This window comes from Cryptomeria japonica, chromosome 2 (genome assembly GCF_030272615.1).
Source record: "Cryptomeria japonica chromosome 2, Sugi_1.0, whole genome shotgun sequence".
NCBI lineage: Eukaryota > Viridiplantae > Streptophyta > Pinopsida > Cupressales > Cupressaceae > Cryptomeria > Cryptomeria japonica.
In genome coordinates, this window is record NC_081406.1 from 540,526,759 (window position 1) to 540,542,624 (window position 15,866).

The following is a 15,866-nucleotide window of genomic DNA, read 5'->3' on the forward strand; positions in this document are numbered from 1 at the left end:
GTTTTTCCAAAGGTTTTTTGATACTTCCTTTTTTGGCAGGAAGGTTTTTGGCTCATGGGATTTAGCACAGGGCTTTGGAAAATTGTCTTTTTCCATTGTTAGCAGCTGTGGAGTCTACATTTGAAAATTATCCGATGGGTTTTTTTGGCAAATTGTCATATGGGCTCTATGCAAAACTGATATTATATGTGTTGTGACCGCATTTTGTATACGGTTTTGGGCGGGGTGCATAAACTGATCTATCAGATACTATAGGTTTATTTTATGAGCTGTGATCAGAGGTTTTCTTCCCAAGGTTCTTTCCTCCGGTATGCTCTTTGAATCCTGTGTAAAAAAATAAAAAATATTAATAAAAAAGTTTAGTGGAATAATCCACTTTTATTGAAGAAAAAAAAAAAAAAAAAGTGTGAACAGGACCATATGAATTATTTGCATTTTAGAAAGAATGTACTCTGCGAATCTGCACATGGGGTTTGCATTCTAGGAGAAACAACTAGTTTAGAAATTTCCAGGTCTTTTTTCAGAGTTGCAATGCTACACTTCTGTATAAAAGCAGGAAAACTAAAACAACGGGTTGAAATCCTGTGTATCTTAGCTAATAATCACGATCTCAGTATCTTATTAATGCATGTAGTAAAATAGATGAAACATTGCCCTCCTCAATTTGAATTCCATATAGGACACACAGAGTAGGGAGAATGAACGTTTTAGAAAATAAGAACTTTATACCAATCAATCGTACAACATTATATGCATATGGATATCATCTTTCTCAAGAAGGAAAATGTATTTCTTTCCAAAGCTACTTATGTGCTGTAAACAGTTATCTGACTGACTGACGGATTTGTTTCTTCCTCTAATCTTGACAAATGCATGTGGACACCTATGTTCACACAGAGCGAAATGCAAATGCTATTAGGTATGAATGATTATTATTAAGTTCTAAATGTAAGAAAGCTATGCAATCGTGATAAATGAATCAGTCATTGTGTGATTTCTTGGGTCCCTTTGGATTTGTATCTGCAAGAATTAAAAAAAAAATTAACATAAGATTTTAGTTATTGAATTACCTTATTTCATATTCTATTTGAATTATTGACCATAATAGAAACCATTAAGACTGAGAATGTTAATCTTTTACCTGAAAAGGTCCAAACTCTGGTTATTGTTCTCAGGTATGCCTTTATGATGAAACTGTAGAAGCAAGGAGTTGGTGACAACAAATACCGAGCTGAAGGCCATCATACCACCTGTTGAAGTCACAACAGTGACAGAACATAACTGTCAGATATAAAATTATCTTGTTGAACCATGCCATCTTTTTACATAGCAGAAACCCTTACCTGCCATTGAAGGCGTCAATGCAAAATCAAGTGCTGGAAGTAAAGCACCTGCTGCAAGGGGTATTGCAAATGCATTATATGCAATCGCCCAAGCCAGATTTTGATGGACTTTGTTGATTGTTGCCCTTGAAAGGTCTATAGCCTCTAGTAGCTGTCAAGAAATTTCAATATTAAATTTTTGAGAATTGTAAAATATTTAATGGCAGATATGAAATTATAAACCAAACAATGAATGGGGTCTTCAATCAGCTCAGATAACTATTTGTAATTTAACAGTCTTAATATGGATCCTAGAAGAACAATAGTGAAGTGGTTCTTTATAATGAAGCGAGACAATTGTTCTAAATTCAAATGAACTATGTTTAGATCAATAAGAAGTAAAATTCTGTCTTGAAAAGTTCTCAAGCAATGGATGTTCCGTATTGCAGCAATTGCAACTATTGATTCTCATATTCATAACCTAAAGGGCTAAACTGTTGGTCTAATTTTACTAGACAAGACAAATATTAGTTACATTTTCCACAAGAAGAATGATACAAGAATAAATCATAAAGCTGGATGTTCTTGAGAGCTTGAGGAACTTATCCACATTCCTTGAAAGTTTGTGTAATGTCCCCTATTAGAACGCTACCTATTTCCCAATAGTTACATACATCATTTAACATCATTATGTCTCAAATTAGGTTATTGAGATTAGACGTATATATAATGTAATAAATAACTAATTAAATTTAGGGTTCACCCTCACTTATTCCCTAACCCTAACGGAAGATGGTGGAATAATTGTGCTAGGGCGCTTGGAAATAGTCTACGAGTGGGCTCCCTCAAGGATTCTTAGGAACATATGTTCATGCCCATCTCAGGACTCTCCCTCAAGGCTTCAAAAATATATGTTCTTCCCATCTAGCGGTCGAATTACTCCGCCTTTCCCTACACAAACCCCCTATCCCTACATAGGCATTAGTAGAATATTAAGGGTTAAGCTATGAGTATACTAACATCTCATGTATTATGAATATATTATACATATGAAATTAAGTATGACTCTCATACATATTGCAGTCTATATTAATATTACCACTAAATTATACGTAAGACCATTATCAGGCTTCATATATTAAGCATACATATTAAGCACATCCCCATGCATACCACCAAAAACAAAGATGTTACTGCCTGTAACTTAATAACAGTTCTGATCTAATCTGATTGATGATGATGTCACTAAATGCTTTTGATTCCTTTCCTTTATATCTCTCAATGTGAGGGAGAGGTTACACCTTGTTTGCCACATACGGGTAAACGTTTAAATGCAGAAAGTAAATGCACAGAACATAATGGGAATATATTAAAGAACCAGTCCCTGTATTAATTCAGCAGTCCATATACATCAAGTGCTTATAACATCACACCCAGATACGACTATTATAATGCTACTTCGAAGGAAAGGTATGCAATATATAATACCCGAAGGGGTGTGACCAACCGTCGCGTCCAACTACCCTTCGGGAAGACTAACTGACTGCCGTAACCCATAATTACCGACGACAACATAACATAATGATTATTCCCGACAACATCATCCCCCCCAAGAAAAGAAGTTGTCTCCGGACGGCTTAATATAAAATAGAGATGAGGTTCATACACTAAACAAAATCAAGGTATAGAAGAAGGGAGCTGAGGGGGCGTCTCTGAAACAGTAGGTGGTAGGGCTGATGATAATGCTGGTGTCAGTCGTGCACGCAAATCGTACACCTGCTGTGTCCTTGCTTGAAAACCCTTTTCTGCTACCATCTGATGCTCAAGTGCGGATTTCACCATTATAGCTTCCGTAAGGAGTTCTTTTTGTTTCCTTGACATCACAGTCCTCCTGTGCCTAAACCAAACTTGTCTGCAAAACACGCTTTTCAGTCTCAGCCTCCACCAATTGCTACTCAAATGATATTGTCTCCCTAGCCAATTTATCCTCGATAGCCCCCGCGCTGCCCTCTCGGTATCCAACTCCTGGGTACGCTGAGCTAAGTCTCACGCTACTATTGCCTCCAACCTGGTGGTCAGCTCCTCCCAAGCCCTCTGTGCATCCACCAAGGCAACCTCACGTCCAACCGAGACATACTCTGAGTTCCTCAAAGCGTACCATTCATGCCTGGAAGTGGCCACAACCCTCTAGCACAAAGGCTAGGAGACGCCTCAAATCCTCCATCACACTCCCCAAAGGCTGATAAGTGAACTGAATAACTTCCTGGTGCTGTACGACTTTGCATTCTTGCAATGCCTTCCCTCAAACTCTGTTTGTTCGTAACCTCCAAATCCGTCTCCCTCTACGGCTTATGGCTTCCCCGCCAATGCTTAGCTTCAGGCTTCTTTCTCACAGTACGGAACAACCCCAACACTTACCGTGACTTCTCTAATGCCCTTCGCCCAACTCAAAAGTGTATTGTAGCTCAAAAATAAACTGGGGGTTTGGGGAGCGCCCCAGGTGCACTCCCTGTTTATCCTTGTCGTGCCGTGGTATTTTTCCTTTCACCCTTTTTTAAAAACCGTTGTCGCCGTCGCCGTGCTCCTTCAAGCCTATGGTGGTATTCCACCGCCGGTGACCTCCGTCGACGGTGGTGCACCGTACGGTGGTTCAACAGTTTGGTGGTTCCACCGCACGGTGGTCACCGACGGTGGTCCCACCGCACGGCGATTCCACCATGGCCACCAATTTTTAATTTTATTTTTTTATTTATTTTTTTTTTAATTTCCTAATCTAATTGTCCAGAGAGTCTGGGTCCTGTACCTCTGGGATCGCCCTTCATCCTTCTCAGTATCCCTCGCCGAAGAGTCTCCCGCTTTGGTCCCATGCCTCTCAAGTCGCATGCCCGGCCTCTCGGGTCCCCTGCACGCTTCTCGTGGTAGGGTTTCAATTTGGACCCGTTGATGGCAAGTCTATTTTCAATGGCCATTCGAAGACCTGGAACCATAAATTCTACAGGGAGCACGGTCTCCTTCCCGTACATAAGAAGAAGAAGAAGAAGAATAAAGATTTTGAAGGTTGCGGCCTTCCACACAAGGTTCCAGTCATCTCCAGCAAGGATGACCTTGGGATCACTTGCCTTTCCCAAATTTGTCTCCTTCAAGTTGGCTTCTTGGTATTTAATAGGTGCGCCCTTTGAGAACTGGTGTGCGGGAGTGTCATTCACACAGGCCTCCCCTTCCTTGTACTCTCCGTATTCTGGAGGAAATATATCTGGTTCGTCCTCGATACTCAATACATTGCACAAGGGTGTAAACAATTCATAATCCTCGATTTGCCAGTGGAAGAGGCCATTCAAGGAGTCCTTGTCATCCCCCGAGCATGCTTCTAGTTCTAACACCCCTTCGTCACTAGGCTCCATTTTGCGTCCATCTTCATCCCCACCCAACTGGTCTCCTTCAGATTCAGACTCAGAGGAAGATGCCAACTCCTCACTCACCATCTGCGTACGGAGATCGATCACGTACTTCCTCCCCACGCTTTCCAGGGAGAGCATATTCTGCTTCCAATTATGGTTTGCCTTTGCCACAATTAGCCACCCACGTCCGAGAATAGCGTCGTACTCTTTCTTCTTCAGTGGAATCACTACAAAATCTAGCACGAATGGCTACGTGCCAATCATCACCTGCTGGCCCATGAGGGTACTGAGGGGTTTAATCTCGTGTTGATCTGCCCCTAGCAGGTTGAACGTGGGGGGCCACAATGTAGGCTTTCCCAGTTTTTTCCATGTCTCTTCTGGGAGCACATTTACTCCTGACCCTCCATCCACAATGGTGTCCATCAAGGTGGTCCCCAGGATGCCCATTTCTACCACCGCCAGGTGGCGTCTGCTGTTGACTACTAACAACATAGGGTCGACCGTGGGGCTTACGACCTCCCTCGTTTTAGCTTGTGTGGGTACAGAGTTTAAGATAGCCGTTTTCAACTGCGGCATGGTTTTAAGGTCTTGAATCTTCACGGGTACCTCTATTTGCAATATTTGTCGTAGGATTCACTCTTCTCCCCTCGTCCGGCTTGTGGCCTCGTGGTTGTTTTGTCCTTGTGCCGCCATTTCCTTTGTGATCTCGACCCTTGCTTCCCGCACTCTCTCAGTCTTCGTGCGAGGATCTGGGTATTTAGCCTTTTTGGCCTGTGCCCTTGTGATTGCCAACACTTCTGCCTTCATGGGTTCGATGTTCAAAAGGTTTACTCCTGGCTTCGGGCAATTTGCATCCTCATGGTCGCCTAGCCCACACCATCGACAGAGGTGCTGAGGGGTGGCTTCCTTTGTGCAATCCCGGGCGAAGTGCCCCCACTGATTGCAGGCCCTACATTGGATCATTGGTCGGCCCTTGGCGTCATATTGGACACGGCTTCGAGTATTGTTATTGTTGTCGTTATTCCTTCCATCGCCGCGTCTATTGTCTTGGTAACCTCCAGATGATGTCGTTGTGTTGGTTTGCTGGGCCGTACCCGCTGGTGCGGATGTTGTGGCCTGCTCAGTGAACAACACTTGCGTATTTCGGGTCTTCATATTGTATGGGCACTCCTTGATGGAGTGTCCCATTACTTGGCAAATTTCGCAAAAGGCCTTCTTCGGGCATGTACCCTTCGCATGTCCTTCCTCCTTGCAATCCGTGCACCACACGTCTCCTTCAGTCCGGCTAGTAGAGCCTTTCATTGCTTTAAATTCCCTCATCATACGCTCCATGTACTCCTCGTTACCACTCTCATCAGAGGAAGAGTCATTTTCCTCGGAGGACTTCCCCTTTTTCTTGGATGTTTTGTATTCACTTTCTAAGTCCATAGCCCTATTGTATGCATCATCGTATGACAAAGGAGGGACTATCTTCATTTTCTTCTTCAAACTGGGTTTTAGGCCTTCTACGAACCACCTCTTCTTGAGTCCGTCGACCAGCTGACTCTCCATTTTCCCAATTAGCTCCTTTAGGTGCCTTCTGTAGGCACGAACTGATTCCTTTTGTTTTTTCGTACTGTATATCTTTGCCACTATTTCATTATCATCTCGGAGTAGGCGGAACTCCTTCTCGAAGGCTTTCCGCAGCGTGTCCCATGTGACCACTACAATTTTATCAATATCCGAGTACCAGTCGATGGCAACTCCCCGTAATGTCGCTGGGAATTGCATCGTCCATTCGTCCTGGTTCGTGACACCATTGGCTGTCCATACGGTTTCACAGGTTCTGCAGTGCCCTAGGGGATCCTCCTTCCCGTCGCCGGTGAATTTCGGCAGCTTCTGCCTATTGGCCATTGATGGGGGTCGTGTCCCTAGAGGTAGCTGTGTCTGTCGTGCGCCCGCGCCACTCCCTCCCATGTCGGTGGTGTTTCCTGTTTGAGTGAATGGGGGTATGGTGTTTTGTACCCGCATGCTTGGTGTGATGGGTCCCAAGAGGGGGTCATGTATGTCGTGTGCTTGTGCCTCCTCTGCACCTACGGTCGTACGGTTTCCCTCTCCCCCATTCTCACCCTCGTCCTCTGCTCGCTCCCTTCGGTGGTCCTCCATGCGCGGCGTAAGAGATAAGTTCCTGAATTGATCCCGGGTCTCTTCGACCAGTTTTCTTCGTAGCCTTGTTTCTTCCAAAAATTCTTCGTAGTTTCTCACCCTATGGTGTTTTGGCAACACATAGAAATCGCCTTTGGCTTCTGCTCCTGCACTCTCCGTGACACCTCCTTGGTTCCCTTCAGACAACCCTTCGGCAGGTCGTCCTTCGGCAAGTTGCCTCAACCTCCGTCTACGTTCTACTTCTTGTTCCAGAATCAAGGCCCTTTGTGCGGCCTCCCACTCCTCACTTTGTGCCTTCTTATTTCTATCCTTATTTAATAAGTGTTGTGCGAATCGCACACCCATCCCTGTCTTGGACAGGGACCCCCCAGTTTGTGCCTTTCTGTCTTTGCAGAAGAGGAAGGGGATTTGAAGGGTCAAGTGCTGCTTAATCCAAATTCGGCCTCCTGGGGCTGTTGTGACGTATTCACACATCGCCCCATAAGTGGGACCCCTGCTTTTTGCTTTCTGGGGTTTGTTTTTCTGGTTTTTTTTAAGGTTTTGTCTATTAGCCTTTGCATGATGAGTGCTGTCAGGGGAGTCACTGGGATGGCAGGCTCTGCTTGAGCCAGGGTGAGTCAATAGGGCCCCAGAATTATGGTTTCTTTGAGAGTCTTCCTTAGGGCTTGGTTTTGCTCTTGTTGCTCATTGTGTCTTGCTTGGTGAGTGAATATCATCCTTGAAGGTCTGAGTTAGGTCAAGTTGGTGAGTGATGGAATCTGGAATGTCATCTTGATCTCCAAATGCCCTGAAATTTGGCAAAGTCTGGAATGGCCTGATATTGAAATTTGGCTAAGTCTGGAATGGCCTGATATTGAAATTTGGCTAAGTCTGGAATGTCCTGATCCTGAAATTTGACTAAGTCTGGAAAACTGAGGAATCCTCCAAAAACTAGAATTTGCAATATAACTCCTGGAGGTTCGAAACCACTCTCAAACATCCTAAAAGTATATATGGAATATAACTTAAAGTATCTTCTTCTTTCTTATACTTAAATGTTATATTCCATAAAATGATCCTTCGGCGAGATCTTGACAAACTTGTCCAAGTGCCCAAGCTCGCACTTCTTGAGGAAAACGTTTAAAATCGCTAAAATGCCCAATTTCAGACCCTGGGGCAAAAAGTTGAAAATGCGAAATGTTGCAAAAAGTGGATTTAGGTCCGAATTTCACTTAAAATGCCCAATTTCGGACCCTGGGGCAAAAAGTTAAAACTGTGAAAAGTTGCAAAAAGACCCTTTAGGTCTGAAAATCACTTAAGTTGCCCAATTTCGGACCCTGGGGCTGAAATTCGAAGTTCTAAGTTTGCAAAAAGCGATAGAGGTCCGAAGTTTGCAAGATTGACCAAGAGGTCCGAAGGTTTTTTTTAAACTTGCAAAAGGCGTTCAAAGACCGAAATTCATCGAATTTGCGAAAATAGGGCTAAGCATCCGAAAATTACAAAATGTCCAAGTGGTCCGAAATTCTTCGAAATTTGCGAAATAAACAAATGGTCTAAAAATGCCTTTGGGCACCAAAACGCTAAAACTCCGAAATCCCAAGCACGCCAATGGTCCGAAGTCTTTTAAAAAGGTTGCGAAACATGTCCAAAGGTCCGAAATTCATTGAATTTGCAAGAATAGGAAAAAGGTCCGAAGTTTTTGAAGTTCACAAAATGTGTTAAGTGGTCCGAAAATGCCTTGGTAAAACGAAAACATTTAAAGCTCCGAAAAACGCCAAAGATGCGAAAATCGCGAGGGATGCAACAGATCCGAAGTTTGTGTAACTTGCAGAAGGCGCCCAATGGTCCCAAGTTCGTCCCTAGGGTTTTAAAAAAAAAACACAGTTTGAAATTTGTAGAATAGCGCCAATGCTCCGAAATTCGCCATAAACTCAAAAAACTGCAATGCGAAGAAGCAATTTAGGGAATTCGAAGTTGATAAACCCTTCCCAAGCTCCGAAAACCAGAAAAGCATGTGTTAGGATTTTAAAATTTGCAGGAGCTCTTCAAACCTCTCGAATCGCGCTATAAGAAGTTTTCAAACGCCATAAACCCATTCAAAACGCCCAAGACTCCAAAGGTAAAATCACGCAGAAGTAAATCGCCCAAACACCATCAAGACCAAGGATCAGATTTCACATTCGAAGAGAAAGGAGAAGCATTTTCAAGATACATCTCACAAAGAGCTTCTCAAGCCAGACGTCGTAATTAAATTTAATGTTTGTTAAATTAAATTATTTAATTTTTCAAATTGATTTATTGAAATGAAATTGATCGTTCGTAGGTCGCAGGACGTCATTAAAGAACCAGGAGAAAGACCTGAAATGCAAATCGAAGAAGGATCGCAATCAAGGCCAGGCGCTGAAGACTGGAAAAGAAAAGATGCAAGAGCGCGAGAGCAACCAAACATTGGGAACCGTGCCGCTCCACAAAGATGAAGTCCACCACTAGGACCAAAGACCAAAGAACACTTTGAATGCTGCAAGTTTATGCCTTCTCGAGAAAAAGTGCACAGCTGGATTTAAGTCCAGAAATTCAGTTTTAAAACTGAAACTGCTTTATTGTAAACTGCCTATGGGTCCCACACAAGATATTTTTGAGGATAACTATTTCCAACCACCAAGAAGATTGGATAGACCTGAATTAAAGCCAAATAGTGGCAGGTAGTTGAGATAGTTGCTAGTTGGATAACTGAGAATTAATTCAGCATGGGTTAAAGCTGCCAGCTTTTGGATGGCAAGTTGCAACCCTTGGATGCAATCCATCCTAACCTTCAATTCAAAATTGTAATATCTATAAAAGGCAGAGCCCATTCTTTTGTAAAGGGTTAGATAGTGAGATGGTTAGATAGTTAGATTGTTAGATAGTTAGAGATTGTTAGAGAGTTAGATTTTAGAGTTAGAATAGGTTAGATCTTAGCAGTAGCATAGAGATGCTGCAGAAATTGTTGTAATAGGTAGCTGAAATCAATATATAGACATTGATTTGGTGTTTATTGTCTTGTTTTCATCCTGTTTGCATGGTTTCTCTCAGCATTTTAGATAGATCTTTCTATTTTGGGTGTGCAGGTATTTGATAGATTCAGGCTCATACCATTGAGGATATACTGATTGTGTATCCTTTTGTATGGTTAACCTGAGCCTTTAATTGTGCTTAGTTCAATTGCAAGTGTCCGTCTGAGCTGCGCCAAAATTGGGTGCTTAGCCGTGCGTCTCTAGTCTGAAAATCTTCCAAGTCCCTTTGAAAATTGCATCGTTCCTGCAAGGTTGTGAACTATTCTGGCCAAGCAAGAATTGGTTATGTTGAATCTGTCTACCCGCATACCCGTGTTGTTAGTTTTAGATCTCCTAACCCTTTCCTTTTGTGCTTTATTGCGTAATTCGAGAATCACAGCAGACCAGTTTGTTGCAAATCGTAAGTCCCCTTATGTTTCCAGCAAAAACACATCAAACCACTGAGTAGTCCCGCAGTCAAGACCTGACAAAAGAAACCTTGAGGTTGTCCCCTTTGATCAAATATAAAAAATAGCATTAGGGACTTCCTTATCTCAAGAGAGGATAGGATACTCAGTTGGTTATTCTATTCTGCGTTGGCCGTATGAGGTCTGCAGCAATGCGATTTCAGACACGTCAACAATAAGTTGGGCATTAATTCCCGTACATCTTCATAAATAGCAACAACACAAAAAAAATAGAACACATCTTTATTAATTCATCCCGTCGGATACAATTTGTGTCAATAGTACGACACCATTTTATAATATAGAATGTTCTTTATTCCTCCTGGAGGTTCAGGGTTCAATTTCCTCTTGGCCTCTTGCCATCACGCTCTGCTTCCCAGCGACGACTGTTTTCTTCGTACTATTGGAGGACCTATTGGCGTCGCTCCTCACGGCAATCTCCTCCAGACGGGTTCGTTGTGCCAGTGATGCCTGTGCAAGCAACCAAGGGAGGTGATTCATCAACCGATTCGTTGCAAGGCTAACTTCCACTGCGGTCCACATGGCACTTGTTGGGACATCAGCCTCCGTGGCTTCTCTTCGAACCTACGTCTCGATGGCCACCTAAAGCAGGATTGAGAATTCCCTCGTTGTAGTGTCTTCTCCATCGTAGAGCTCCGTTTGTGCGTCGTCGGCCTCTGGGTTAATCTCACCAACGGGTAGGCCCATCGTGTCCATACGCCATCTACTCCTTCCTTTCCTGAGTATGTGTAGGCAACGACGCCAGATGTTTGCCACATACGGGTAAACGTTTAAATGCAGAAAGTAAATGCACAGAACATAATGGGAATATATTAAAGAACCATTCCCTGTATTAATTCAGCAGTCCATATACATCAAGTGCTTATAACATCACACCCAGATACGACTATCATAATGCTACTTCGAAGGAAAGGTATGCAATATATAATACCCGAAGGGGTGCGACCAACCGTCCCATCCAACTGCCCTTCGGGAAGACTAACTGACTGTCGTAACCCATAATTACCAACGACAACATAACATAATGATTATTCCCGACAACACCTCTTCATCATGTATGCCCTTTGGCAAGAGACACACCCTTAAACCATTAGCACCCTTTGAAAGCGTGCAACTATTAATTATTTCTGCCCGTTGAAAGGGACACAACCTTTCACAATCAGATCTGCACTTCTAATTCCCAAATTATCCCCCCTTCAAATGAATTCTCTTCTCCCTTTTATACCTCATATTTTGGGCAGTCACAACTTATCATTTCATGCCTTTTGACCATTCATTAACTTCAATCAAATTTTAATTATATTTAATTATATTCTTTTATATTTTAATATAATTTTTATTTTTATTCTTTTGTATTTTAATTCTAATTTTATTATTTATTATTTATTATTAAATAATATTTCATAGTGGGGACATTACAGTCCACCCCACCTAAGATCAGTTGTCCTCAAGCAATGATCATGGAGTGTTCAAAATGACTTCCAATATGAAATGGCCTTGGAAACACACATGGAATAAACATGCTAGAAACATATCAGGCATGAACCAAACATGGAGCATACACAAGGATATATGCAAACACGGAGCATACACGCAAATACATGCATTGTTGGGCTCCTTATTGACTAGAATGATTCATTGATTAATGTTTACACTTTACCCTATAGGATGGCAAGATCAAAACTCTGATACCAATTGAATGTCCCCTATTATAACACTACCTATTTCCCAATAGTTACATACATCATTTCACATCATTATGTCTTAAATTAGGTTATTGAGATTAAAAGTATATATAATGTAATAAAATTTAAATAACTAATTAAATTTAGGGTTCATCCTCACTTCTTCCCTAACCCTAACAGAAGATGGTGGAAACATTGTGCTAGGGTGCTTGGAATCAGTTTACGAGCGGGCTCCCTCAAGGTTTCTTAGGAACATATGTTTATGCCCATCTCGGGACTCTTCCTCAAGGCTTCAGAAATATATGTCCTTACTCATCTAGTGACCAAATTACTCCGCCTTTCCCTACACAAACCCCCTATCCCTATGTAGGCATCAGCACAATATTAAGGGTTAGGCTATGAGTATACTAACTTCTCATGTATTATGAATATATTATATATGAAGTTAAGTATTACTATCATACATATTGCAGTCTATATTAATATTACTACTTAATTCTGCATAAGAGCATTATCAGGTTTCATATATTAAGCACATCCCCATGCATACCACCAAGAACAAAGATGTTACTGCCTGTAACTTAATAACAGTTCTGATATGATCTGATCGATGGTGATGTCACTAGATGCTTTTGATTCCTTTATATCTCTCAATGTGAGGGAGAGGTCACACCTCTTCATCATGTATGCCCTTTGGCAAGAGACACATCCTTTAACCATTAGCACCCTTTGAAAGAGTGCAACTCTTCATTATTTCTGCCCTTTGAAAGGGACACAACCTTTCACAATCAGATCTGCACTTCTTATTTAAATCAAATCCGCACTTCTGATTCCCAAAGATTATACCCCCTTCAAATGAGTTCTATTCTCCCTTTTATATTTCATATTTTGGGGAGTCACAGCTTGTCATTTCATGCCTTTTGACCATTCATTAACTTAAATCAAATTTTAATTATATTCTTTTATATTTTTATTTTATTTTATTTTTTTCTTTTTTATTTTAATTTTAATGTTATTATTTATTATTAAATTATATTTCAAAGTGGGGGCATTACAGTTTTAAAAACCTATACCTGTCCTCCACTCCTAAACAGTAAAAAAAAGTTTCTTTAAAAGTTTTTTTGGAAAAGTGGGCCAATAGCCCTAACCTAAAAGTTCTATGGGCCCCAACCACACCCTAATCACTTCAAAAAGCTATAAAATGATATTAATATCCCACTCTCAATCCAAATCACTATTGAGTTTTCATTGCATTGAGTAGGAGAGTACTGTGAGTGAAAGCAAGACTGCAAGAGTGAGAGCAAGAGGAAAGCAGGTCTTCGCTGATCAACAGATGAATGCATTCGTTAAGCCTTTATGGTAAACCTTGAGCCACCTCAACTTGTTAGATGTATGTTTGCATGTGTGAGAAAAATAGCATGTAATTGACTAATTTTTGTCTTTAAAGTTGATTTGGAGAAGAGTCGTAGAAAAAAACATATGCTTCCTTAAAATAACCTCTAATTATCTTTTTTTTTCAAATTGTAAAAGTTTGTGCTGGATTTTTCTGCCAAGTCCAAGTCCAAAACCAGCCTGCTGAGTCTATGTCAAGATTCAAGACCAAGTCTGGTAATTTTGATCAAAACATACCCCAGAAACAAGAAATTTGAAGTAATCACAATCTACGAGACTGCTTTTAATTCAGTTAAAGGAAAATTTGGTAGAAGGAAGATGACTGGGCTGTGGTGTTTAAAAAATTCTTCCGGCTGAATTGCAAAACCAAATAGGACAACTATTTCTACATATGCACTGTCCAGAGTTATGTAAGTGAACATTTTAGAGCTTTGCAAAGCTTTTATGATAGTAAATCAGGCTACGTAACCATAATATGTATAAAATAATAGAGGATAATCAAGAGGTTTGAAACTTCATTTGACTCCAGGACCATAGGATTCTTGTGACATGCTGTAAGTCAAGTTTTTCATACAAAGGAATGGTTTATTTTAGCATTTTTTCAAAAAAGGTTGTAGAGTAGGTTCTCGAGAGCAATGAAGGACTAAGTCAATATTGGTGAATCTTGACCCTGAAGTTCCATTATGATCTTAAATAATAAACTATGCATAAGCCAACTGTTTATTAAAAAGGTTGCTTAATAACGGCCAATCTACACAATTTCACATACATAATGGTGGACACATTTAACTAGGTGCGTTGACACAATGATTTTCATGTGAAAATGTTTGGCTTCAAAATTCTCTTTCATTAAGCACTGAAGATGAAGACAATTGTATTGTTTATCGTATAATAATTTACCTGTGAAAGTCTATTTCCAAGGAGTATTACTGATGCTGCATCAGAAGCAGCATCCTCTCTTGCCTGTAATCGTAAAGACACTCCAACATCAGCAAGTGCCAAGGCTGGTGCATCATTTATCCCATCTCCTACCTGCGAAAGGAGTATTCTGATGACTTGCATAAATGTGAGTAAAATTACCTAAAGTAGGATACAAATTTTCAAGAAATACTCAGAGCATCATGAAAGACCTTACATAACAGACATCTGAGACTTTGAAGTAAGATTTATCAGGATGCTAAGGCATACAAATTGATCAATTTTAATCTCAGGAATATTCACCTTGAAACTTTACGAAAAAGAAATTTCATAGGAAGAAAGATATAATTACAATTTTCTCTCTTATCCCTACAAAGCGAACAGAATAAAATAACCTTTCTTTTCAAAGGAGACCCATTTGAGGCACTAACAGAATAAAAATATCTTATCCTTTTCATTTTCAATGCAAAATCAACTAGGAGCCATGCACAATGAAAAGAACACAAGGGAGTGTAAAGCATGTATAGAACAAATTCAAGGATGAAGAATTGTGGGTTTGGAAGACCACCAAAGTTTTGTTTGGCTTGTTACACCAATTGTGTTGTATGGATGTGAAGTTTGGGACACCAACACATACCTAAAATGGAGACAAGTAAAGAGAGTCCAAAAGTTATTAAACACAAGAAGTAGCTTCGGAGTCAAAGCTTCAGTCCCAAACAGTATTCTACTGGAAGATGTCATTTTCTTAAGGCAGCAATATGATCTGTTTACCAGGATATTTGAAGAAAACATATGATGTGGACGCTAGTAGATGAACTAGAATAGTAGTGAGAAAACTCGGAATGGTTAAAGAGATATATAAGTTCACTTGGATGCAATATAACAAGTGAATAAATAGAGGCGTTAGTTTACAGGAATGTACTCAAACAAATCAATAAGACAATGAATGTATGAGGGAAAGTTAAGGCTAGCCACATTATCAAATGAGTTTGGTAGGAAATGGAAATAGTAATTAATGAATTCAAACCTAAGTTACCAGGTCATTCAAAAAATGCCTACATCGCAATACAAGATGGGGCATGGCCTGGGTTCACCAAAAGCACAGCCCTACAATCTCAAGTAACCTTGTGGGTATGTCCCAATGTACCCATAGGGTACCCGAGACAGCAGGTTTATGCCCTGGCTGTACTCAAGATGGTAAGTTGTGCTCCAATTGCACTCGAAATCCATGACAAACACGTATAGAAAAATACCCAAACATTTTTCAAAATTATATTTTAGAAACAAATTTTGTTTTATTTTGTCATAAAGCGAACCTAAACCAGTTTTTAAACCCTAAGACGTGGATAAACACCTTATTTGACAAAAACAAGACATGAAAACTTTCAATATCATTCCAAGTTGCCATTTTTCATTCTTTAAGTTTTTTTTTTTTTTTGTTTTTTTTGAAGGTGAAGGCTTGCAGAGGCATAGAGTTTGTTTTTAAAGTGCTACAAGAGGGAACTAG

At 40.6% G+C, this 15,866-nt stretch overlaps 1 protein-coding gene across 1 annotated transcript in view; it reads right to left on the reverse strand.

The window, feature by feature from the left end:
• Positions 1-596: 596 nt before the first annotated feature.
• The window catches only part of LOC131066775 (copper-transporting ATPase PAA2, chloroplastic), a 173,706-nt gene continuing 158,436 nt past the window's right edge, over positions 597-15,866 (reverse strand). The window contains exons 15-18 of the mRNA XM_058001614.2: positions 14,342-14,473; positions 1,344-1,494; positions 1,142-1,250; positions 597-1,020 (exon numbers count right to left, since the gene is read on the reverse strand). Coding sequence (XP_057857597.1) covers positions 984-1,020; positions 1,142-1,250; positions 1,344-1,494; positions 14,342-14,473 — 429 coding nt within the window. The 3' untranslated portion in view covers positions 597-983. The remainder of the gene's footprint in view (positions 1,021-1,141; positions 1,251-1,343; positions 1,495-14,341; positions 14,474-15,866) is intronic.